The following is a 27,287-nucleotide window of genomic DNA, read 5'->3' as shown; positions in this document are numbered from 1 at the left end:
GTTGGGCGGATACTTCAAAACATTTAAATACAAGATACAAGATACTTATTGATATATATTTAAATACTATTTAAATACTTTGGTTTTGACATATATTTAAATACTAATTATATTTAAATACATTTATAAATACTTTTAAATACAATTATTCTTCAAATTTCCTGATTATATATTGAAAGTAGAGAATTGTATGAAAATAGAATCAAAAGTAAAATCAGCACTTTGAAAGAGAGATAAGTTCATTTATTTTAACTTTAAACTTCGTAAAATAATAATAATAAAAATAATAGACATAATGGCATATATTATATAATTTATATATTATATATAATAGCATATATATTATAGTAATTTAAGTATAGGTTTTTCAATACAGTATACATAGAGTATACTCTATTTATTTATCATCACTACAAACTATAACTTTGGTAATTCTTATTGCCTTTTAAAAATACCAATGTTTCAAACATTTTGTCAGATAGAAGGCCACGAGTAGGCGAATGTATAAATCCCGCAAAAAAAAAAAAAAAAAAAAAAAAACAGTCTCTACAGGAGCAGAAGAACATAGACTAGTATCAAATTTTATAAACGCCTTTTTCACACGTGGGATAATAATGTAATTACATTTAATACAAGATACATTTAGATTAAATAATTAATTACAAAATTCAAGATACTTGATTATTCGATATTTAAATACTGTATTTAAATAAGATACATATCTAAATACGTATCTCAGATACTTTAAGATACATATCTGCCCAACCCTGTGGAGAATTGAAGAAAGTTTTTTAATGAAGATTTGATAAAAGAAGATTTAGAAAAATTAATGAAAATTAAAAACGATCAATTAATCAGATAAAAAAAAAGAGATAATAAAATAATACTTTTCCAATAATTTGAAGCAGACTTTAATGAATTTTTATAATTCAAAATTGCAAAGATATACAGTGTTGAGAAAAGAAACAGAGCGATATGACGCTTTCTCTTAATATTTTCACTGAGAAAAAATTATCTTGGAAAACTTGCCAGAAAAGCTGTAGGTTGAGTAATCAAAAAAATGTGTGATGGCGTATATATAACATTTGTGCTGTCATTAAAAATATGCAAACAATTAAAAAATTAATGCTTCAATTGACAATACGTTTGATTTTTTTATCTAAATTTAAGATAACGTAAAAATGTAAAGATGTTTTTTAAACATCTTATAAACAGAAATATTATAGGCAATGATTTATCAAAAACATGTTGTTAATAAATTATTGCCAACATATATGGGAGATTTCCACCAGAGGATATTCAAAGCGTTTTATAATCGTACAGAATTAAATTAATGTACAAAATAATTCAAGAGGTAAAGACACTTTATCGATTATTATTAAGATAAGTAAAGATATCCAAGAGCTCGCGTTATATTGATGATCTGAAGTAGTAAACGCTGATGCAAGATCGCGCGCATCGCTCGAGTGCCTCATTCAAGTGCCTCTGTCGTAAGAATTGCACCTGCGGTACTTGACAGTTGAAAGGAGCTAACTTATAATAAAGAAAATATGGAGTAAAAAATCCATGCACCACATCTCCTATAGCAATTATCCCCATTGCTTATGTATCCGTTTTCATTGCCTATGGAAAGATAACGGAAAGGATGTATAAGGGAGGGTAAACTTCAGCAACCTCTCGTGCGAATCTCACTACGTGAGATTGTAGAACTCTGACGCGTATTGGGAATCGGGTGGAGTTAATCGTAGATCGTCGAATAGTTAGGTCTGGCCTTTCTGTAAGAGGAGAAAGTGAGGTTACATGGCTGGACTGTCCGCAAGTTGGATTGTGGCAATGCGATGTGTGCGATGCTATAAACTTGGCCGGGGATCACCGCCTGGAGGGAGAAATAGTCGCAACGGCCTTCTCGACCCTTCTTCGATGTGTTAAGTCGCCTCGACATAAACGAGCGTATGATGAACCTTTGCAAGAGTCACAATTGAAAAGGCGACCGGATGCTTGACGCAACAAACTGCTCATAATTTCTTAGCAACTAGGAAGAACACTTTTTAGAATCTTTCTTCTTGAGAGAAAAAAAGGGGGGAGAAGCAGATGCATTACTTATTCGAGAACCATTATTTGAAGACGAACGATAAAGATTAATCTCGAAAGATACTCTTTCAGATGATCCTCGGCAAACATCGTATTGTAACAATTTGTATCTCATTTCCTATATTCACAAGACTCTTTATTTTTACCATATTTTCTTTTGTAGCTTCCAGCCTCTAACTAAAAGTTTAAAAAAAATTGTTATCCATATTTATTAAAGATTATTCAAATTATATTACAGTTTCAACAATTCAATTGTTCCACACTTTTGAATAAATAGTCTTTTTTTAAGAGTGAACGAACATTGAAGTTTGAGAAATTGACATCCTCAGACTACGGAAACATAATAAAAATCATCGTAAAAAAGATAATAAAAGTGAAGTAAATTTAGACATCTAGAGAGAACATGTAGAATAAAATATTGTCCAATAAAATAGACTCCGCTGTTTAAATTATGTAATTCCTCAAAGAAAGTCGCAGGAAGAAAACTTTCGAACTTCAAGAAATGTCGATGCAAGCCAATCTAGCATACAAATAAGCGAATGCACAAACTCTAACGTGAATAAACTGACTAAGCGAGTTCGTATCAGCTCTGATCAAGCCTAATTCTTGAGGAATAGGAGTATTTAATAGATTTATATCGATTTTGGTATTTTTCTTCTTCCTGAATAGTGTCCTAGGCTAATATACTCTTATGTTCATATGCGATTATGAGAAAGCAAGAATCTGCAATCTTTACAAGCGTGTATTATTTTTCAGATCTTCTATAGTTACCGTCTTATTGACACAAATCCCTTCTCTTGAAATAAGAGAAAGAAGCATCAAGAAATTACCACAATGTCAGTTGAAACCTTGACTGCAGCGATGACGGAAAAATGTGGTCGGGAGAGCAATAAGTTGCGAGCGCAGTCGAGTTAACCGTTTATTAAACATAATATTTCGAACTTGTGATTGTGTGCAGATATAGATTTTAGATTGGAATAAATAGCGAAAAAAGAAATTAATTTTATTCGTGAATTCAAAATTAATAAAACTTGATAAAAAAAGAGGAATTAATCTTGGAGAACGCGTGCTCTCCACGTGTTATATAAATAATTTAAATTTCACGAGAGATTATCTTTTCACCAAGTTGTCCGTGAAAACCTGTTCTGTATCTACATTAAGTGTCGAGAGCAAGTGTCTATTATTCTTATCCATTTACGGTAGCGCTCGCACGCATTGTAGGACGTCCCTTGCGGGACGTATGCCGAACACGTTTCTTGTCTCTCGCAAAGGTGCAAGGCTGAAGTTCAGGCTGCGTGACGGACCAAACAGGCGCGTGACATAAGAATTCGCGCCTGACGGCGCAAAGCTTCAGCCCGATTGTGCGAAGGACGCTTTCACCTTCTTCTTATGATCAAAATATACAATTTCTTTCACTTCGTGCATTCCAAGAGATTTGCATATGTCACGTGGACGGGGAGTGTTATGTAATTAAAAAAAAAAAAAAAAAAAAAAAATCACTTGTATCATCGATTATTGCGATATATAGTTTGACGTATTGCGAAATAAAGGAATACCCAAAGTCGTAATAACCGTTTGTATTTATTATTACGTGCGACCTTTGACGCGAAGAATTTGCTCCTTCTTCGAGAAACAACCGCTTGTCAACGCGCAAAGTGTGTGTGTTGCCAAATCTTTGAAGCATTTACAACCATATACTTTGTTTGCTTGCCAAAAAGATAGCTTTCACTTCATGGTGTATATCGAGAATTCTTTCGCTACCTACTTTGACAAATCATTTCGATAACATATCCGTCATCGTCAAAGATATTTTAGGAAATAAAAAAGTCTTTTAATTATTAAATCACAAAAAAGAAGAGAACAATTAACCAGTGAATATAAATTATAATGCGTAATTAATCTAAAACAATCATATTAAAAAAAAAATACACTCATTTATATGTATAAGCCAAAGTTTCAGACTTCTTCAAGATATAAAACAGACTTGGACAGTATAATTAAATCGACGGTAAGATGCGCATGCATCTATTTGAACTTTAAATATGTTAATCTCAAAATTTATAGTCTTTAAGAAACTATCATTTGTTTTTATCCGTATATTTATTAACATATATGAAGAAATTTCAGTTATGAACTGTTATTAAAAAAAAGAACGTCATTTTTTCAATAATTTAAAATATTGTAATTTTGAAATATATATGCGTGTGTGTGCCTGTGTGTGTGCGCGCATATTTAAAATAATTCAAGATTATTTCAAAATTAATTAATTATATTTCTTTATATACATATATAATATAAAGATTCAATATATACTATTGAAAAAATTGAAAATTACATGCATATTATTAAATGCTATATATGTATGTGTTACAACTTATTCTTCAAGGCTGGCACTAAAATTAAATAATTCGTACTCTACCACGAAAGGAAAGGAACTTGTAGGTGAAGTAGACAAAGTCGGGCTATGAATGAAATCACGCAGTTATTTCTGGAAGAAAGACGAACGTGCGTGAAGAAAGATAAGAGCTGTACGAGAAACAAAAAGAGAGAGAGACCACAACGTCAGTAGCTTCGCCACGTTCTCGAAGAACGATATTGAATGTCAAGAGACACGCGGGGAGTGGGAAAATATACTTTCTCCGTGAGCGTCGACCCACATTCTGGAATCGCTCGCCGCCGTTTATCGATGCTGATGTCCGTTCCAATGGACGTTGCGGCGTGCTCTAATGCACGAACGAAGGAATCAAGGTCGCTCTCTCATGTCTCCGCGCGCCTACCTTACAAAGAATCCTCCCCTCGGAGAGAGATTCCTTCGTAAGATCGAATTTTTTTTTTTTTCATCGCATTTTCCCGCATCGAATTTATATCGAATCTCGTATGTGTCAAATGTAACGTTAGTTTAATTTTTACATACATATGTAAAGAATCCACGAGAAAAGTGTTATTTCTTTTACGCGGCTTTACGTAGAGAAGAAAGCCGCAAACGGTATTTGAGAGAAACGTATCACGACTGAGAAATTTCTTGATTTAATTATCCAATGTTTTTCTCGGTGTAACGCTTAAAACACGACATGGCTAACCATAAATGATACAAAGCGGCCAGGAGAAAGAGCCAAATGCACCATATATACGTAGCGTACGGTAAAAGTTGTACCGGCACGCAACGCTGCGCACAATATCCCTCTCGTTTGGTTAATGTATATCAGAGTTTCTATTTGTTCTTCTCCGAAGAACATCGATTTATATGTGTGTTGGCGTGAAAACGCCGCATATACATAGGTGCCAAAATGCCAGGAAACGGAATTAGGAAGTGACGACAATACCTGTTTGTCCATGGCACACACAGAATGTTTGGACAATTTCGTGAGAAAGAATTGTCACTAGGTAGGGAAAGAGCAAGAGGATGCGATATGCCTCGTATGAGTTGTGTGTTTTGTTTCTCCAAAACGCGTTACGTTTCCGATTCGATTATGATGCAAATGTCGAGATTGCTATTGACCATCAATTGTCTGTTACATCGACCATTTCCACAACACTTGGGAAAAACACTCGCGCGCTTTCTCAGCTACGATATCTCAGCAGAATGTTGCGCATTTTCTCACAACTCATGCTATCGTAATATCTGTCATAAATCGTCACAGAATATTTTTATTGTTTTTCTTTGAACTATCATTTTTGAACTTTGCTTTTTTCTCAAGCATAATTCGATCAAAAAAAAAAGATGTTAATAGACAAACTATCTGCGCGTGCGAAATAAACTTTTTTCTTCAAACAACATTTATTGTCTTCTCGCGAGTTGATGTTCTAATATACATGATTTGTACATTCAAATGCATTCGTATACTAGTCGATACTTGCTTGCAAGTTTTCGCCAAATTTGCGCAGAAATGTTGATGACTCTCAAGTGGGCATTAATTTATGACGGTTCACTCGATCCTCCGGGATACCTCTATTTCGGATTAGCTTGAAAATTATAAGGTATCGAAGGCAATTGACAATGGTGGGACCAACAACCATGCAACGCCGTCTGAGCGATGGCATGGAATAATCAAGGCCAGTACGCATTCCTCGAGAACTTTCCATGGTAGTTTTACCGTGGCGAACAATCGTCATCCACTTTTCCCTCTCGCAATAGACTTGCCGCAAAGTGGCACGAATGAATGAATATATACGAACATTCCAAACGTATCGGCTCATTAGAGTATCGATCGCTTGTTATTTTTTTTTTTTTTATTTTTTTCTCGGAGCTATCATGAGAAAAATTTGAAAGCGGAGATTCCGTCACATAATTCCACCACAAAATGCGTCTCGCGAAACAATCATTGCACGCACGCGAACGTGCCTCGTCGAACGGCATAAGTAAGTTAAAAGCTCGACAGTTGAGAATTCTCGTTTCAATGCATCTCTTTACCAGTCAGTTTTTCAAATTTATATCCAATATGTGGACAGAATTAAAAATATTTAAAATCATGCTATTATTTCATAAAAAAAATTCACAGGAAATCAATTTATAATTTATATTAATAGCATTAAATTAAAACATTAAAGCTTTTGTATTTTTGAGGATATTTCTGATAAGCTTATTCTGTACTAGGGATTCTTTCTCGTTTATAAATAAATAAATAAATAATCGATTGCTATTTTGAATATCGGCATACGTACATTGTACATCTGCTATATATTACATGTTGCGAGAAAAGACTTTACAATTATTAGAGCTCTTTTCTACTTAACCTTTCTTCTTATCGATCGGAAAGGTCTTTGACCATGGATAAATTTAAAAATCAGATTTACTATACTAGTCGAGCTCATATAGCAATGGAAATGCATATATACGGTGGGAAGTCACCAAACAGGTCCGAAGAAAGTTTCTTATAGATCAAGGGAGGGGGAGGAAAATAAATGGCGAGCGTTTGAGAGGAATCCGATGAGAGTTTCGAGGAGGGTCTTTCTCCTACTCGGTTCCTTCTCGTGTGAAATTGGCTACGCGTGCCTGTTAGATTTTACTAACATTTCTCTAATGCAATGTAATGTAATGTCCGAGTTCCTATCACTCTCGATCTCAAGAGGTGCTCGCTCAAGTTCGCACAAAGAGAAAGATTTCACGGATCTTCAGTTAAACATTAAGCATAGTCTTTTTCTCGTGTTGCAATGTATTATATGTAGCGATAAAAAAAATATTTAAAGTCATATAATAACAAAAGTCTCAAATATATGTATATCATTTATCAAATTTACAAAATTTTACTAAAATTAAAATATATTAAAATAATAAATAAATTGTATATAAAATATATCATTATTTTGTTATATTTTAATATTATATAAAATTGTATAATCATTTATTAATTTTATTTAGAATATTATATATATATATATATATATATATATATATATATATATACGTATATCTTTGATATCGAGAACCGATTATAAATATTCTTTATATAATAATATTATGTTATTATATTTATTATATATTATATAATATATAATATATTTAATTATTATATATACATATATTAATATTATAAATTAATAATATATATTATTATTGTAATTATTATAATATTATATATATCAATAATATTATGTATGTATTATATTTACATATTAATATTATTTATTATTAATATAATATAATAAGTATAAATTAATAATATAATTAATATAATCAATTAATATAACAATTAATATATTAATATAGTTATAGTAGATATAGAGATACAGGTCGATAGGTAAGTAGATAAGATGTTTGCGGCCATTAAATTTTAATTATTTCTATCGATGTTATTTTTTTCGATAAATTGTATATTTTTTGGCAGTGCATCTTGATAAGTATATTTTTAGTCATTTCTATTCGTACTCGAAATAATAGTGCAATTTGTGGGTTAACCGATAGGTATGGTGCAACGGATTATGGTGTATCTTATGTAATCTCTAACAAGCCAGAACATGCTTTGTAATTTGAATTATTTAACGTTGTGCGTCTGCTCGTTGTCATGAAGTTTAATCGAATTAGTACTTTCACTCGTTCGAACAGCAGCTAATTGTTCCGGGTTATTAGTTTAGGAAAGCGACAATCTTGTAATGATATGATTTAGAAACGCGCGCAAGCATTACATATTTTTTAAGAAATGATATAGAGAAAAGTACCTTCTGTTAGAGACAAGAATACTTAAATGCGTAAAATTTATGAATCTGTCAATTCAGTAGAGATTTATAAATAAAACGTTTGAGGAAATATGATTTTTGAACAATGGATGTTTGTCTTTTATCTTGTCGTTTCTGTGCTTGATAATAATGCAACGATACGACAAACGTGAAAGATGCACGGAGAGAATTTTCTCTTAGAATTTATCTTGAAAATCATGGTAATCGTGGGACAACATGGTATGGAAAGAATTTTATGACAATTTCTCTGATTTAATATTTATCATTATAAAAATAATATCTATAAAGTATCACAATAAAGTATAAAATATGTTTGATTAATTTTACTAAAAGTATAGTAAAATTAATCAAACATTTTATATTTTATTGTGATAGGATAGATATTATTTATAAATTTTTTATAAATATTAATCAGACAAATTGTCATAAAATTCTTTCCATACCATATTGTCCCACAATTACCATGATTTTCAAGGTAAATTCTAAGAAAAAATTCTCTCTGTGCGGGTGACAGTTATTTTGATAAATCACGAACATATATAATATGGCGATCTTTGGCTCAGATATCTCATTCTCATTCGCACTTTGAGATGCGTGTCTCGGATACTTTGTAATGTTTGATTGACTGTCCAATCAAAAGAATAAATATGTATATATAAAAGACCGACAAGGCCATATACAATAAGAAATATTACATAACTTAAGATTGTTGTATCTTATATAGATAAATCTGATGAAATTATTTTAAAAATATGATAAGGCATGTTTAAGAACGTACACGCTAAATTCAAGCAATCTATCTATTTATGAGATTTCTACGTAACATAAAAAATTCAACGAGATCATTTTCTCTAAATTTTTAATGTTAAGTACGAATACGCGTCTAAAATACTTTATCACGTCACAATTTCGAGAACTTTGACGTCATAAAATTATATAAAAAAGAGATATTTTAATATTATTTATCATATTACAGCTATGTATTATAATATTTTAAAATTAAATATATAAATTAAAAATTTTATTTTTAGAAAGAAATCGGTTTGTCTTGTGAATGCACACTTCAGTTCTTACATCGATGTGTGAATATCCGTTTTTTTATGAACTCGAATCGAGACCCGCGCGAGACGAAGAAGGCATCCAGCTGGTTGTTCAACAGTTAAAAAACAAGTACGTAGTACGTAATCGCTCAACTTTTACTGCGACTCGCATTTGGGTATTGGGGGCACCTGCGTGCCGTTCCCGTCTCGGAGAAACTGACCGTTTCATCGTCGAATGAAAGATCGATATATTATTTATCCTACGCAATCATAGCGATATAGACGCCAATCCCATTCCTTATTAATACTTATCGTATCGAATGCTCGAATCAAATCTCAGAAAGCAATATTATTCGAGAGATATTTTTAGTTCCTTCATAAATTACCTTAATTTAAAACTTATTATCTTCTTTTAATTAAAGAAATATGTATATATATATATATTATATATTATATTATATATATAATAATTTATAAATTAAAATTAAAAAAAATAAAACTTGTGCTTTTTAACAATAAATGTTTGCTTATTTGCGCTTTTTTATCGAAATAGACAATAAAATGTGCAAATAACAAAGTATTAAATATAACGAAAAATAATGAAAAGTACAGACAAAGTCGACGACCCGTATCTCATACTTTTTCCCCCTCAGGGATCCGACAGAGCTTTGCGCGACATCACTTTTGCCTTGAAATCGCGAAGCGGCGCGATTCGACTGCAGAATGAGGTAACGCCAACGATCATCATGCGACGTCTCCCGACGTCCTCAAGACGACTTAGCACGCGGTTCGCGACGTCCACGTGTGTCCGCAAATTTACATTTAAAAAAAAATGCGGAAGCAAGTCGAGCGAGTCAAGGGCAAGGTGGACAGATTCTTACTACTTTTTCCTTCCCCCCCCCTCCCCCAATGAAAGTCTCGTGTGAGCGCGAGTCCTAATTCGCCAACCTAATGTCACAAAAATTCTCGACAATAAATTTTAATATCGCGCGATATCGTCGTGATAAATACCATCGATAAATTTTAAAACTTTAATTTATGTGAATTCAAAGTTGATGAGTTTATTTTTAAACTTTTTTAAAATACATTTTTCTTAAAATAGTCCATTATATTATATATGTGTGTGAAAATCGTCTTCTCATATCTCTTATAATATACGTAAGAATAATTTAATTGTTATTTCTTGTTTTGTAGTTTGTTCAATTAATTTAAGGACAAATAACTTTCACATTGTATTATATATTATCAATTTCAACACAGAACATTAAAAACACATTTGTTACTTACAATATAATATTCTGCTTTGAGCAATATTTATTCTTATTTATTTATTTTTATCTGCCAAAATTAAAAATATTCGTAAATGTATATTTATCGACGATGTATGATAATTTCTAGCTAGAAAGCAGATGTGTGCTGCCAGAATGAAAGTGTAAGCTATAGACAATATCGGGAACTAACGGATTAAATTACTATGTATAGCGGTACATTTCTTCTCGTAAAGGCCAAAGAGCGTTTCTTCGAAGTAGGAATATTCTTGAAGGATATTTTGATAGACAGATTGATAATATAATTATAACATTGCTTGGAATGTACAATTCCAGTTGGAAAAAATTTTCTAGAGAATTTTTTAAATGTGTATAGCAATATATCTCTCTATAAATATACATATATAAACATATCATCGCAAATTATTCATTATTTCCTTCCCTTTTATCTTACTCACATCTACAGATGTGATTATTAATGATATAGTAATTGAATAAATCTCTGTATCGTGCAAAACTCTATCGACATCATTGTAATCTTGGCACGATATCAAATGATTATGGCATCGTTATCCCGTTATGTCCATGGATATCAAGGACGAGCTTCGAGTTCCGCCTCATCAAAAGTTACGTATGAACAGTTATGCGAGGTAAGAATAAATCGGTGATAATTGATGAAAATGTAAATATTGTAGAAACGTGTTTCAAGCATACTTCTGATAAGGCATTAAAAAGGATAGTTTTAATTAAGCTTTTAATTAAATCAATTATGAGTTATATTTAAATTAGCTAAAATGATGAATTATTACAATATCAATACAAATTAATATTAATTTTAATTTAAAATAATATAGCATTTTGATCATCATATAAAAAATAGTTAATAATTTCGAAATAATTTAATCACACAATGGAGGATTAAAAAATTTTTTTTTTATATTTAGAATGATCGATAAAAAATAATCACCAATGCTAAAATTCAAATCTAATTGTAAGTGAAACTTACATGAACCTGTTTCAAATTTTTTTAAACACGCTGTATATAAAAAAAAAGTTAATTTGAAAATAACATAATTTATATATTATTCATAAATTATTAATTTCGATATATTATTAATATATTTAATAGTATAAAATATAACAAATATATAAATTATTTAATATTTCAAGTTAAAAAAAACTTTCTTTATATACAAGATATTTACTTACATATTTTATATTTGAAAAGTTGCAAGATTGATTCAGTAAATTTAAAAATAAAATAATATAAAATGAGCTGATTAAAAAGTTTTACTTTATTCACACATGATTGAACACAGTCATTTTTCCTTATCAATAAACTTAATGCAGCGTATAGTGATTCAAAGTAAAAAAATGATCTAACAAAATCATTTTAATTTCCCTTTTCAATTCGAATCTGTATTATGTCATCACAAAAGCGATCTTTCAAGTGATTTTTGATGGCGATAAATAAAGAGTGTGTAATAATAATCCGTTTATATACCGACCAAAACTTAACGATGCATTTGTCATGATATTTGTCAATCTTGATTGAATGATGACTTTATTACATCTATAAGTATGTAGATATACTATTACTATTTATATCATCGATAAATCTTCTGGTACACAATCTTGCCAATTACAAAACAGCAAATCAACATCTAACGATCACTTTGTTCGTCATCTTCGAATGATTCTCCTTTCCCTTTAAGGAGTCGTCGTTATTTAAACTTCCGTGCACGTGTATAGCATCGTTTCCGTACTTTTTATTGAGACCTAATATTTTTTTTTTATTATTAGCACCTGTATTCTGGTAGTTAAGATTTCTTTAGTTTAATGGCAAATTATGGTAATACGTTTCTGGATCTGTTAATCAAGCGAAAAAAAAAGAAAACACATAAACATTGAATGCATGTATTAACGCGTGGTTCAAGTTATAAAACTGAGTACATACCGAGTACAAACATTCGGAAATTTTAGATGAATGACGCTCACATAATATTCGCATAATTAGAATCAGTCTTGCAACTTGACGCACCATGTATGTGTATAGATATGCATTTTTAATTTTTAACGTAACTAATAAGTTAAGAATTAATATGCAGTTGCATTACTACATATGTATTAATGTTAAGAATTCTCATTTATGCCAGGAAATTTACATAAAGCGATTTCTTCAATTTCTTCATCACACGCACATTATATCTTATCGTAAATCTAAACGTGGATTTAAATGCAGGTCTTTTCCCAGTGGCTTTGTAAATTACGTCGACGGCTACGTGCCGTACGAATTTAGAGAGTGTTCATTCATGCATGAGACGTACTAACTGACGCACTTCAAAGCATAGATGAATCATGTATGCCTTTCAGGTTAAAGTTTAGCAGTTCCGGATCGAGCGCATCATATCTAAATAATAATCACATGATATAATTAAAAAAAAATATTTTTCTCAGGTTAATAGAATATTAGTAGTTTTGTAAATATAGCATATTAATTTAAGAAATACATAACATGCCATTTATCTTTTAACTTATGCTCTTTCACATGTTATGTTTTTAAATGATCAATAAACTTATTGTTAGTAATGAAAGAAATAACGCACAAATATTTAGATATGATGCGTTTGACTGAGAATTTTCCTTTATTAAATTACTATTTGCAATAAGTATAATTAATACTTTTTTATCGTCCATGAAATTATATTTGCATTTAAGTAACTTCATTATTCGAATTTCCAATATTGTTGATTAAATTCATTACATCACGGTACTTTCCAATGCTGTAGTTATCTTTGCGAGAGAAGTGTCATGTTCCTTCGTGCATGTCGGTTCTTCAATAAAATCTCAAGATCGACCTTAAGCTTATAGTGGCATAATAATACACCACAGGCAATTATGCTCTTAACGCGACACGACATCCTTTCTCACATCCTTCTCTCGCGATAACGTACGATTATTAAGTTCATATTATTTCTCAAGGATACATTTAATTAGACAACAGTTGTAATTGTTTTCGTCTAAATTTCCTTTTTACAATAATGAATTTTTAATTAACATTATAATTTGGTGCGATAAGAGCGCAACAATGTTCGCGCGCGCAATTTCTGTTCCTGCATCTTTGATAGATTCTTCTAACAAATTAAAAGAAATTAAATATGATTTTAAATAAAAGTATGTCACATGTATATGTGTGTGCTCTTGCGTATCTATAAAATGTCTCAATGCAGATTTTAAAATGCAACGGATAATTTAATATTAATTTTTTTCTAGCGTTTGACGCTATATAAAAAATAAAAAAAAAATTATTTATCTTAAAAAATGTCAATCAGTCCAACAACATTTATGTACATAGTTTAAGAAAAAAATTACTCTTTTTCGAACCTAACACAAGAAAAAGAATCATTATTTCCCGTGGATTTTTTTTAAATATGATTCTGGTCTCTAAATTGCTCTTATCACTTTGGAGGGAGAACCTTGCGTTGCAATAAAAAAATTAAGTATGTTTAATTAAATAGATGAAATTAAGGCGTTGCAATATAACAATTACTGGTTTTTACTGGTTCTTGTCAAAGAGATAACCAAGTTATATAAGAGAGTTGTTAGAATATAATAATAATATTCTCTAAACCTAATTTTCATAATTCAAATATGGCTCATGTTCAAAGTAAGTGATACGCTGATTGACGCACAACGTGAGCACTTTCGTTATTCTGCTCTCGTAAAAGGTGCACGTATGCAAATACGCACGTGCAGGAATGTATGAATGTATCCACAGAGCGATTATTCTCGTTAACACAACGAATTACCCTCGGAATTACCGCAAAGCGTGTTTGACAGATTAACATAAAAACAGCCGCGCCTCTTCTTACACGAAATACCGATACTCAATTTTTAGTAAAAAAAAAACAAAAAGGACAAAATCATCGGGAGGAAAGATTACTGGTGTGATCGGAAGTTAATCTCGTTTTGAAATGTTATAATTAAGACAGAGCATTCGCGCGCATTTAGATAATGCGTACCGTTTGTTACTTTCCCTCGCACACGCGCATTCCATCTCTCTTTTCTTCGTTAAAACACTTTTATAAGATCTTTAAATTGGAGAAATTTTCAAGGATTCATCGATCCGAACACTCAGAATTATTTTTCTAAGCTTGATTGCATCTGCGATATTCTTTATATATGTATGTTTAAAAATGTTCTTGCTTCATGACACTTATGAACCTTTATTGCCTAATGCTGCTTATCCACATTAATCCTACGTAGCGTACACTTATTCTGCATGCATAAATGCAGCTGGTTCGCCTTGATCATGCCGACGTACAGTTTGCATATTTATCAAGCACAGTCCAAGAAAGATTTTCGGCGTACAAATGTCAAAACGGATTAAAGGCTCGCGCGCGCGAGTGAAATACGTAATTTTTTCCTGTCCGCGGAGTAAATCCCCGGATATTCTTATTCCGATCCGCAACATCTGATTCAGATTTGAGATTTATTTTATCTTTGACATTATTGATATATAGAGGGATTCCCCTAATTGTATATCAATGCTTGGTAAATTGGGAGCACAAACTAGGGAAAAAATATTATACGAATTTAATATCTAGCTAATAATCAGTATAAGAAATATAACAATAAAAGTTATTTTTGCATCGCACTTGTCATTAAATCAACGAATAAATATAAAACGCAAGATAAAAAGAGTGCTCATAATGTTTTGTTTCTGCAAAAGAATTATTACAATGCCGATAATTATTAATTTATTAATTAAGATATATTAAGCAAAATGCAAAGTAAAAGTATTGTATTTTAAATATTTTATCAATAACTTTTTTACAATTTGGAAAATATCATAATCTAAAGAGAAATTCTAAATTTACACAATACACTTATCTCTCTTGAAATGAATTTTTAGATAGTAGTTCCTAACAAGTCCTTTAAATAAAATATATGATAAAAAGAAGACGTAGAAAAAATAAAAATATATATAAATCAATATATATAATAAATAAAATTAAGTAAATAAATTAAATTAAATTTCATCTGTATAAATTGGTGAAACGTGAAAGTCGCGTGGAATCACAAATGTAAAATTACATATTTTACTAGGGTAGCAGTTATAATTATTATGAAAAAAATGGATTACTTTTGAAAAGCGTGCAATTTTTAAGTGTAAAAAAGACACATCGAATTGTTCTTTCCGATATTGCAACAGTATATCGTATATAAGAATTCAGGATATAGTTGGTGAAATTTTTTTTTCGTTTACTTTCACCTTTACATATACGATGTTGCAACTCGAAAAAATTTATTGTAAATATTTTCTGTCGTAATTTAGAAAGCGTCATACGATCACTGTATTGTCAGTAATTTTTAATTATGTAGCGATTTTGTAACGACACATAATGCGCGCGCGCATACGATAGCAAATTTATAATAAATTACTATTTAATAATAAGAAAGAGGGAAAACATGCCAATTATGTTTCTACCAAAATATGTACAAAAGTAATTCTGCTCAATCTGCATTGCGTATATCGGGGTTTCCCAACGCTCAGCCGGAAGAGTAAAGCGCGCCGGAGAATTTTGTATAAGTATATTAATTTCAATTATTGTAATTTATTCAAGAAATTTGTGCCTTAAATATTTTTCTTGAGAATTTGGAAAGGAGCTCTCACAATTCCATGAAAAATCAATTTGGATTTTAATTCTAAAAATAACGGTACCTCCCAAATTATTTCCGTGCTCCGCTGGAGCGACGTAACATATAGATATTATACTTTTATACGTGTACGAATTAATTAATATTGCCAATGTAACATTTCACACATCTCCATACTATCATTTCACTAATGGATCCAATTCGATTCTAGCAATAAGTCACATGATTTAAGCCAATTTAAGGCATGCAATAAACAGATTAAAGAATAAATGTATGCTTATTGTTAGTAAATATTATAAAATAAATTTGATACTTTTTTATATATTACTTCAAAAGAGATAATTAAATAAATCTATTTCTAATGTAGATTTGAATAGACTGTAAGATAAGACTGTTTTTAATGATTTCAACCAAATTTATGTATTTATTTTCCTCTTAATATAAATATAGATTATTTTATCTTTTATCTATCTCATAAATTCGCTTTATCTTTTATTTATTCAATTTCTTCTATATAATAAAATTTTTATTGCAACTAGTATTGTAATAATTGCTTGATTATTAGATAAATTATTGAATAGATTATTGCGAAAACTGTGGCAGAAAGCCACAGGTTTCTGAAATTAAACAAAAATTGCTAAAATTTATACACTACGCAAAACAATTATAGGGGAGCGCTTTAAAACTTACAAATTTTACCGATTTTTAAGAAGCCATATCTCAGCTTAGGGAGATCGTAGGATAATGTTTCTAGGCGCGTTTGAACGGGTGAAGCCGCGACTTTAAAGTGGGTAAAGTTGCATTGTCCGCTTCATCGAGCTATTTTTCTTGTGAGGCTCAAAATCAGATCGTGAAAAAAGTCTGGAAATTTCATGACTTTGTAGCGGTCGATGGAAAAAGGAGAAATGGGATCAAAAATGCCATCACATTGGCTTTGAAGTAGGAAACTTCCTTTTTAAAATGACGCAAGAAACATTACTCTATCGTACCTAGAAACACAAACGTGTCTAGAAACATTTTCTTATGATCTCCCTAAGCTGAGATATGGCTCTTAAAAATCAGTAAAATTTGCAAGTTTTAAAGCGCCCCTAATTGTTTTGCGTAGTGTATTTTCCTGCCAATTACTTATTTAATTAATAAAATAACAAGGAAAAATTAATTTTGTTAACAATTATATTTTATAACATTATTTGTTTTTTTGCATGAATATTCCGCTACATCGAGTATCCTTTTCCTTCTAGAATAATATTTGCAAATAGATTGTTCTCTCAAAATCTTGAAAAATTGTATAAATTTTATAATATTAATTTTATAATATTAAATTTTATAATAATAATTTTAATTTATATATCTCTTTATTATTATTTATTTTATATTGCAATGTACATTAATTAAAAATTCAACCAAAGGTCTGTTCGTTTTAGCTGAATTGGCTAGTTCAGAGTTTATCTTATTTATTTACTTGATATTAAAAAAAATAGATAAACTCTGAAATAGTGCAGCCAGTTCAGCTAAAACATATAGACTTCAACCGAGCTAAAAGACAGAATGAAACAATTGAGCATTAAAAAAATTAATATCGATTGAGCTATTAGAATTGAAATATTAGAACAGAAAAATGATAAAAGTTGTGTGCATAATATATCTAACGTATATGTAATTATGACTTTAAATATGGAAATATTCTTGTATTAGCAATTAAGAAAAGTCCGATGCATAGATACAAATATATATATATCGGACGAAATCATATTCATAAATATGCATACATGTGAGTAATAAAGAGATTATGAGAAGTTTCGATTTCTGCGATTTTCGCTTTCGATCGGAAAGTGTCGCTTCCACGAGAGAAGTAAAAGTCACACAGAATATCTCGCGGTAAAAACAGGTGTGGAGACGCGCACTATAGCTGGTCAAGCCGAGAAAGTCAAGAGCGCGGTGCCGGCATGCTCTCCAAGAAGTATCTCTCGCAAAGCCTGTTAGCCTACTTACACTAGCGCGGCTCGAAATTCGTCGTGCCGCGCTACCGATCGCCGTCGCGATTCAATAATATTGACCATCGTCGTCGTATCAGCACCGTTCTTGTGAAAAAAGCACGAATATCCGCCGCGCAAAACGTGACGGATCACTCGGTGGCTCGGTTTATTTAAGTCTTGCATAATGCCATTAACTCCGTCTCCGGATTAACGATTTTTTTGTGAATTATTGTGCCGGAATTTCAAAACCACGCTTCTTCCACGACACTTTCGATCCGAGAAAGTCGCGATTTCGCACGTACACCGCGGCTCGAAAATTGCAACTGTAGTTTCTCGGGAATGTATCGAGTGATTCGCACAATATGCATATTAAAGATTAAGATTTTCTTTTTAATTTACTAATGACTAATCTTCACACTCTACAATGGGATACGCTCATTTCAAATGCGACAAATTAAGAAAGTTAACATATGAATTAAATTCTATAAGATTCATTAAAATTAAATTTAATAAAGTTAAAACTAACGATAAGCTAATTAGTAATTAGTTAACTAGTAATTAGAAATTTCAATCAATACAGATCTTTTGAAATATAATACATGTCAGTTAATGTTCAAAATGTAAAAATTAAAACAATAGTCATTATTCATTATGAAATAAAAAAATCGAGTGATATGGTTATTATTTATTGTTTTACTTTAAATTTTTTTAAATTAGATATTTTAATATTCTATTAAAATTGCTTAAAACTAAATAAAAAATAAAATTTGTCTTATTATTTATTGTATGTATGTGTGTTTAGTTATATTAATTTCTTTCCATAATGAAAAACCTTTCAATACACATATACATATTTAAAAAAAAATATATATACATATGTATATAAATTATATATTTTTTTCATAAGAATTCTCATTTACAATTTTAATAAGGAATGATCTTGGCGTCTTAACGTTTAAAAACGCTATTTGCGAATTATTCTACACAATTAAAAATAATTCTATCACATTCTATTTTTATTCACACAAATTTAGAATTGTCATTTTTCATATACTGGATATTTCCAGTAGTATTCACTTCCATTTATATTAATTTTAATTTATTCGGAATAGATTTTTGTCTAACATATATACAATATATATGTATTGATAAATTGACATACGAGAATTGAAGATATTTTTGAAAACTATAATACTTAAAAAGAAAAGCCGAATAAATGTTGTCCCTATAAATATGGAAAGATCTCCAAGAGTATATTGAAATATAAATAAAATATACCTGCATTCAAATACTTGTTTTATACGAGAGATTCGCACTCTTTTATAATATTTTAAAAAATATTTTTCATTAAAAAAAAATTTTTCTCATTATTTATGCCTTTCTCAGAAATTTAATAATTTAATTTTTTATTAAATTTTGATTTGAGAATTTCGTTAACCGTATACATATTTGTCATATTCAATTATTCTCAAAAATATCATTTTTTAACGCGTAAGTAAATCTTTAACGTGAAAAATATAAAACGCGAACAACATCTCATCGAGCAATATACCATGTGCAGATTAGTACATTTAAATGCTAACATGCGCATGCGTATAAAGATAACGTGAATTCGCTCACATAGTCAATGCAAGCTCTAAAAACAATGCACTTCTATCTGCTTTACGACTAGAGATCATTTATTACGAGGATGTGTATTGCGCACGAATTATTACAATCATGCGCACCTGATTATTTATTTAAAAATTCTTGTATTTTTGCCAAGAAACTGTGACTCGTTTGACACCGTGCGAAACGTCACTAGCAGACGTCGTATAGATCGTCTGCTAGAATTGACAAGACAGTAAAATCACGTTGTTTCTAATATCTTTCAAAAGTCACATTATTTTACCTATGTGTACATATTCTGAACGTAAACAAGAATGTTTCGGCGCTTTGTATCACAAAGACAAGCACACATAAACATAAACATGAAACACCCGTAAAGATAAGCAGCGGTCCTCGCAATTGAGTCACGTGTTATGTAATTTATGTAACGAAAATCATGAGGAACAATCACTTGAAAATACTCGTTTCGAATCTAATATTACGAAATATTTCAATCGTTTGTTCCAATTCTACGTCTCTGTCAGCGTTCAGCGATGTCGCGACTCGATCACGCGATAAAATGACGCGAACCATTTGTCACTTGTGAATGTAGGTTAGGTCGGAGAAGTCTCGTAAAGAAATAGGAAAATCATATAAAAACTGAATGGAACAGCGCGTTTTTTCGATCGCATCGCGCTCGACAGATCGTCGGTAATCGGGGAGACGTGTTTGAGGGACTGAACGTGAGATTCGAATCGTGTCTTAGGGCGAGATTGACAGAGAGAAATAACGTACCTGGCAGTGTTGGAAGAGCGCGCCGCTCGTTCGCGAGACAGCCGGTCGCGATTTCGCACATGTCGTCGAAACTTTCCTCCGTAATTGGGTGAAATGTCCGTACTGGCACAGTTTCTCCACGTGAGCACAAAGTCTACTCGATCCTATACTTGCCATAGCGGGAACTATAGTGAACGGACTCGTCGCTGCCCGAGCAGTCCGAGCCCGAGTCGTCCACGTCCAAGCCGACCACCCGCTCCGATCCCACCAACGCACTCTGAAAAATTATGTCCCATTCCCCATTCGCCGGCACCTTTTCCATCCCACTTGTCGAAACCCCTCAATGGACTATCTCGATTCTTTAGATGAGCCTCTGTGTGTTCCTTACGAGTACGCGTAAAGCGCATGCGCACTCAGAATTAACAGAGATATATCGTCCAATATAGTTTGTGGATGTGTGCACATCTTCTTGCACTTTCTACATTTTTTAATTAATTAAGCGCATTATACATATAAATGAGAGAAAAATTTGTACACTTTCCGATTCTTTTCTAACAATGCGGGAAAAAAAATATATATAACGTTGCGCATATATATTATGTGTATGGACATAATTAAGTTTAAAAAATAAGTAATATATTAACACATATATTATAAATAATAATATATTACATTAATCGAGAAAGAGAAACAATTTTGAATTTTTTTGAGTAAATAGTCATGATGCATGAATATCTAGATACGATGCGCTCGTCTTTAAAGTGCCCAACTTCAGATGTGAAAGCATGGACGCACTGACGAGGTACTATTAAAGACCGATGGTCTTACGGGAGTTAGTGTGACTGGAAAAAGAGCGTTGTGTACTAGCGCCCTCTCAGTAATATTGCGGCCGGAGTGAGAAATAGTAACTAAATCTAATTGTAAATAGAAAGGGAATTGCGAAATAAGTTGCATTAAATTTATAGAAGACACACAATAGATGCAAAGTAAAATTAATGTTCAGTCGAGCACACGATATTGTGAGCTACGTCTCACTTTAAGAATTCTTCTATAAATACGAAATTTTAAATATATAAAATTGACAAATTATGAACAATATATAAGATAATATGTGACACTCGAGAACTCTATAAATTTTGTTTTAATCACAATACAATTCAATCTTAATTTTTTAAAATCCACGTGTATCGATTACACAACAACTCTATATATAGCTATATAGCGATTTCATTACTTACGAATGTTGAAGAAAGGAATTAAAAGAGAATTGATGGGGAAAACAGCACTTTACCGAATGACAGAACATCTCAACGACGTTTCCTTATATAGCGAAATTGACATGCACAAAGTTCCGCGTATTCGCCATCGAATTGAAACCAATTGACCTCAATCAACTATATAAAATGACTAATAATTTAGATCGATCAACCAATGAAATATATCGGCAAATAATGACGATACGATTAAAGATTTAGCCAAGGAAGAAACGATGACTCTTGCGTTTCACGACTCGTGCTATGTGGCACATGGTACACGAGTAGCGCGTACTTCAAGTTAATGGCACTTAATATTTCAATTTGTATTTACAATGTATCACACATTCTAGTAGTTATAGTGAATATGAGGGGAACTTATTTTAACATCGCGTATAAGCATCGGAATTATTTATAAATACGATTTAATTTAGTTTGTATAAATATGAGTAGCGCGTAGTTCAAGTTAATGGCACTTAATATTTCCTTGTTGCCCAGTGTAATAATAGCTTTTACTATTAATTATTTTACTTTTTTAATTACTTATATCATTGTGAAATTGTATGTGATAATCTTTATGTGCACTCAGTGCGCACTAGTTCTCCCAGTGAAAAACGCTATAAGATGGACGCGACCATGGACCCCTCTCCCCTTAGGAACTACTCCCCGCGTCTAAAAGAGTACTTTACGCTCCGTCCATGTGTGAAAGCATAAATAAAAGTTAGGTTGATTCATTAGTGAATGATCCGCTTAATCTTGAAAAAAACTAATTTGCTTTGATATCTGTAAAAGAGAGTGTAGGCTATTTAAAAATAATAATTTTCATTCATTCTCCGCGACTGTATTTACATTGAACGTTTTTTACGACGCATACCAATCTTAAAATGACAGGCGGCATAATAAAAAGGTTATGTTTGGCTTTTCAAACATTTGAACAGACAATTTTTCAAACAATTTTCGGTCGCGGCTTTCCTCCAGGTAATCGGAAATTTCTATATATTATAAATATACGATTTGAAATGTGAAAAGTTGGTAAAAATAATTTGAATGACTATTTAAACTTGTCATGTTTTCTAACCACAAACAAAGATTTCGTTTGGAGCAATCAACTTTTCTCATATGTTTAGGCAATATTTAAAAATTTGAGTAAATTGATTTAAATAAATCTTTAAAATATATTGAAATATATAGATATATAATATATATATATTGTCAAATATATTGAAGAAAGCTTTTAAATTTTCTGCGCAGGATTATGTGCAATCGATTGCAACAGTTTCCTAAATGAATCGAAACTGGTTCACCGTTCCGGTAGTTGCTCTCTAGAAGAAATTCTCAAGAATGGCATTTTATGGGCTGTTCCAAAACACCGACGTACCATAGAAAAGAGACTTAGCAGGAGATTTGGAGTTAAAGAATATGTATGGAAGCCACCTGTCCCAAGAACTGATCTATTAATGTGTACAAATTGTGGTCACAATTACGAGGCCGGCCGTTTATGTGGTAATTTTTATCAGTATAAAATAATATAACAATTATAATAATAAGATTTAAGATAAAAAACATTAAAAAGCAGCTTACATTATATCTTTGAACATGTTGAATATGAAAATTATAATTTGAAAGAAATATTTGTGAATGAATGAAGATCTTTCAAAAATATACTCTTCTACTATAGGACACTGTTATGAAAAAGTAAAACTTGAAACTCGAGAAATACAAAATGCCATAAAAAAAGAATTAGGTCTAAGTCCAGTAGAGGAAAATGTAATTGTATTATACGATGGAGAAAAAGATGATAAAACACATGAATTTTGGAAGGTATTAAAAATATATTTGTATAATATATCATTCATAGTCATTTCATGCTAGTACGAAGGAATTGATTTTAATTTAGAATCAAAGAGTAGTTGAGATACCGAAGCAAAGACCTTCGTGGTTTCATCAAAATTTACTTGAGCCTACGACGCAAGAGCCATCGGATAAGAAGGATGTTAAACCTACGCATCTCGCATAAGGTATATGTACTTAAAATTAAGTTTAACGTTCTATATTTGAAAGTTGGAATATTGTCATTAAAATAGTTGAATATTCGGCATTTTCAGAAATTAGAATCTTATTTTATAAATAATATGTTAATTGAGTAATAAATCATATTAATACAAAAGAAAACATAAATGCTATATGGTGTTTTTATTACATAAATATTTATATTTACTATTTCTTATTTGAATGAAAGAGATTCCAATTTTTCAATTTGTAATTGTATTTTATTGATATAAAAATAAATATATCTCTATATTACACACTAATACAAAGATCATCATTTGCTTCATCGGTTTCTATGTTGCATTTATAATTGTCATATCATATATATATTTTACTTATATTAATATTTTTTATCTCATCACCATACATTTTTGTATACACATTGAAATTTTAAGAAAACAATTGCATATAATGAATCGATGTTGATTTAGACACTAAAATCAATGTACAAGTTCAAAATCGTCACTCGGAGACACATCCTTTGTGAAATGACTTAAGACATGCTCGTGGAATTCTGTAAATGATTTGGATTTCCCATAAACAGTACCACATAACGGACATGTATTGGCATCTATATCTAGATTATCGTTTAAGTTAGAATATTTTTCTACGGAAATACTGGGAGTCATAAGACTAGTTTGAGTAGCTCCGTGTTCCTTGAAGCTATCATTGGAATCAAATTGTGTACCTGTTTGACACATTTTCTTATTTGCATTTTCTCGACAATTATTACACATTGTGCCTGAAAATATACATATTTGTCTAGCAATAAGTTTTGACAAATTTATAAATTATTTTTTCTTTTGTATTGTCTATTTGTAATATTCTAACTAGTGCTACAATAATAAAAAAAAAACGATAAATAATTAGTAATGATAAATGACTAATATATTTACTTTACAGTGATGAAGTGCATCCTGATACTGAATTAATTTATATCTTACCTTTTCTCATTTTTTTAAGGTTTTGCAAGGTCCTTTTTAATCTAGTTTGCTGCCCAAGTAGGGCATCTTTAGTTTGGGACAACCGAATTTCAAGCTGTTTCAGTTCTGAATCTGTATCAGAATCTTCTGGATACGTAAAACCAATTTTTTGTAAATTTAATTCCGAACTATTCTGTAACTCCACCATCTGTATGAAACGACAAACATTGCATAAAATATATTAGTTGATTACAATATTTTTAATTTTTTATACCTCGGCATATTGCTGTTCAAGATCAGACTTTTCTAGCATAATACTATTTATCAGTTGAAGAGATATTTCTTCCAAACTTTGTTCCTTTTCATCTAAACAATAATGTATATGTATTACATATTGATAATAATGTGTTATATGAATGTGATAGTTTTGAATAATAGTTCTTTAGGATTAATGTGTCGATAACATATGATATATTTAAATATTTATACAAACCATCAGTTAATAAATACTTATTAATATCTGATTTATCTGAACTAGACGCATCACGAACGTTACACGTAATATCAGATGGTTGCATAGCAGAATACTGCTTAAGGGTATCCGAGATTTTATTCAACTGACTACCTAGGGATTTATTAGTCTTTGTCAGTCTTGTTAATCTGTTCCACAACTGACGATTTTCCGCTGCTACCATGAACATATGATCGGATAGCTGAAACTTTTGTTTCGTAAGTTCCTCAATCTTTTCCTGTAATCCAAAAAATTGTATTATTAGTATTGTTATAGGTATTTGTGAATATTTTTAACTACAAATGCTGGATATATCGACATATATTTTTTAAATTATTTTCATTGTATGCATATTCTTAACGATATCACAATGTTTATAATTCTATTGTATCTTTAATTATATAGATAAAGTAAGCGGGGAAAGTAATAAGATATAGATTGCTTAGTAAAGAAAAATTTCAAAATTTAATCTATAATTTTAAATTCATATTTTTGAAACAAATGAAGATTATGCATTACAAAGCTATAAAATTTTTGTTTCGACTTACACAATCTCTATCTATTTTTAAATATGGATTTAAACATAGTCCAGAGAAATAAAATTGATTCGATTGTTTCTAATTTTGCACAGACCTGCAGCGTAGACTCGTCAGCGCTGTTATCTGCTTTGACAGCTGCCGACGTATTCCTGCTACATTCGAGTTTCAGACGCATGTTCTCCTTCTCCGCAGCTACCAGCCGCGTCTGCAGTCGCTGACAACGTTCCTTCATTGTTTCAAAAGCGACTAACAGGGCATAGTATGATTCTGAGGTAATGTTCTCCAGGTTCTCGTTCATCGTACGATTCGATCGCAATGCGTTTCATATAATATTGCAACGAGATTGTAATACTTTTATCTTTTTTTACACCGAGCCTCACAGATCTTCTTTACAGATCCGCGAGTCTTACTCCTGTCAATTGTTTAAGTGTCATTCAAATTGGAGGTTAAGTGATCCTACATTTTGTGTTTACATACGCGTCCGTTCGGAAACAGATCTAAACAAATAAATACACGAGGTCGAGTTCTCCTGCGAATTACTCGAGATATCACTTTTCTCCCAACATTTGCGAAAGCCACTACATTATATGACAGAATACCGGTAATTCCCCATTCTCCGTTAAATTTATCGAGCGTTTCACGTTAAATATATCTTGTATGTCTATCATCTGATTTCTAATGGCAATTTCCCACTCTTTCAATGTGTTTACACAAGTGTTACGTTTCGTCTGATTACGCTATTTAGCGATAAGAGGTCAATAAGACGAGTAGATAAGATGAGAAAACGTTGCATTTAATATATATGTATATTAGATTGCATAAAAATAATTGTGACATTTGACGCGATTGTACTTTACAGTAAAAGATAAGAGTACGAGTCGACTTATCAACAGAAGATCACAAACACGTCACTAAAGTCACATGACGAAAGTCACATGACAAAAGTCACGTGACTTCGCGCGCGTATCACCGCTCCCTCAGTTAGTATCGCGAGTAGAATGAGAAACGGTAAACAAAATCGTAATATGAATAATAAATGTAATTTCACAATGCTAATTATGTGACAAATGTCTGAGAGGTTGCTGTTTATTCATGCGATGGAAAACCTGTGTACGAGTGTGTGAGAACTGCTGCAAAAAACACTTTATTCACTTATTCTGATGATCCCCTTTCTAAAAAAGGAATGTTATTGACATTGTTGTCGCTTTTCCGCGATGCTGATTGGCTCTCTGTCGATTCGCGTTGTGTGTTATATTCGTAGCATCGAAAGGCTGTCATCACGAGGGTTAGCAGTTAGCAGTTTGACAGTTAGTCCAAAATAAAATAAAATAAAATAATAATATGTTTTAAATAATATGTTATAATACTTTAAACTTGATTAATATTTTTGACATTCGCCTTATGTGTTATATTTGTAGCATGAAGAGGCTGTCATCGTGAG

The 27,287-nt window shown here is 31.1% G+C and overlaps 3 protein-coding genes across 3 annotated transcripts in view; 1 reads left to right on the top strand and 2 right to left on the bottom strand.

The window, feature by feature from the left end:
• The window catches only part of Qless (decaprenyl diphosphate synthase subunit 1 qless), a 37,653-nt gene extending 15,730 nt beyond the window's left edge, over positions 1-21,923 (bottom strand). The window contains 3 exon segments of the mRNA XM_083052101.1: positions 20,593-20,771; positions 20,774-21,049; positions 21,810-21,923. Of these exon segments, the coding sequence (XP_082908227.1) occupies positions 20,593-20,771; positions 20,774-20,978 (384 nt within the window). The 5' untranslated portion in view covers positions 20,979-21,049; positions 21,810-21,923.
• Positions 21,924-22,430: 507 nt separating this feature from the next.
• Positions 22,431-25,051, top strand: Mrpl32 (mitochondrial ribosomal protein L32). The gene is made up of 5 exons (XM_083052104.1): positions 22,431-22,802; positions 23,076-23,327; positions 23,503-23,645; positions 23,722-23,842; positions 24,837-25,051. Exons 1-4 carry the CDS (start codon positions 22,709-22,711, stop codon positions 23,839-23,841), a joined length of 609 nt encoding a protein of 202 aa, XP_082908230.1. The 5' UTR covers positions 22,431-22,708; the 3' UTR covers position 23,842; positions 24,837-25,051.
• Spn-f (C2H2-type zinc binding domain-containing protein spindle-F) lies at positions 24,137-26,809 on the bottom strand. Its single transcript, XM_083052102.1, has 5 exons — positions 25,941-26,809; positions 25,290-25,545; positions 25,071-25,162; positions 24,818-25,004; positions 24,137-24,615 (listed from the first exon to the last, which is right to left on the bottom strand). The coding sequence occupies exons 1-5, from the start codon at positions 26,142-26,144 to the stop codon at positions 24,314-24,316; spliced, it is 1,041 nt and encodes a 346-aa protein (XP_082908228.1). The 5' UTR covers positions 26,145-26,809; the 3' UTR covers positions 24,137-24,313.
• Between the last annotated feature and the right edge of the window lie 478 nt (positions 26,810-27,287).

The sequence above is a fragment of the Prenolepis imparis genome, unplaced genomic scaffold (genome assembly GCF_030444845.1).
Source record: "Prenolepis imparis isolate NDT839.2.m4 unplaced genomic scaffold, iyPreImpa1.0 SCAF_12, whole genome shotgun sequence".
NCBI lineage: Eukaryota > Metazoa > Arthropoda > Insecta > Hymenoptera > Formicidae > Prenolepis > Prenolepis imparis.
Note: the sequence above shows the minus strand (reverse complement) of the source record. Positions and strands in the feature narration are given on the sequence as shown.

What these genes read in the sequence shown, in the direction of transcription:
- Mrpl32 (XM_083052104.1), top strand. Translation starts at nt 22,709, where the DNA reads ATGACAGGCGGCATAATAAAAAGGTTATGTTTGGCTTTTCAAACATTT. An exon ending in CGAGGCCGGCCGTTTATGTG is followed by an intron (nt 23,328 to 23,502) that starts GTAATTTTTATC and finishes CTTCTACTATAG; the next exon opens with GACACTGTTATGAAAAAGTA. An exon ending in AAACACATGAATTTTGGAAG is followed by an intron (nt 23,646 to 23,721) that starts GTATTAAAAATA and finishes ATTTTAATTTAG; the next exon opens with AATCAAAGAGTAGTTGAGAT.
- Spn-f (XM_083052102.1), bottom strand. Translation starts at nt 26,144, where the DNA reads ATGAACGAGAACCTGGAGAACATTACCTCAGAATCATACTATGCCCTG. An exon ending in TAAGTATTTATTAACTGATG is followed by an intron (nt 25,163 to 25,289) that starts GTTTGTATAAAT and finishes ATTATTGTTTAG; the next exon opens with ATGAAAAGGAACAAAGTTTG. An exon ending in TTGAACAGCAATATGCCGAG is followed by an intron (nt 25,005 to 25,070) that starts GTATAAAAAATT and finishes CGTTTCATACAG; the next exon opens with ATGGTGGAGTTACAGAATAG.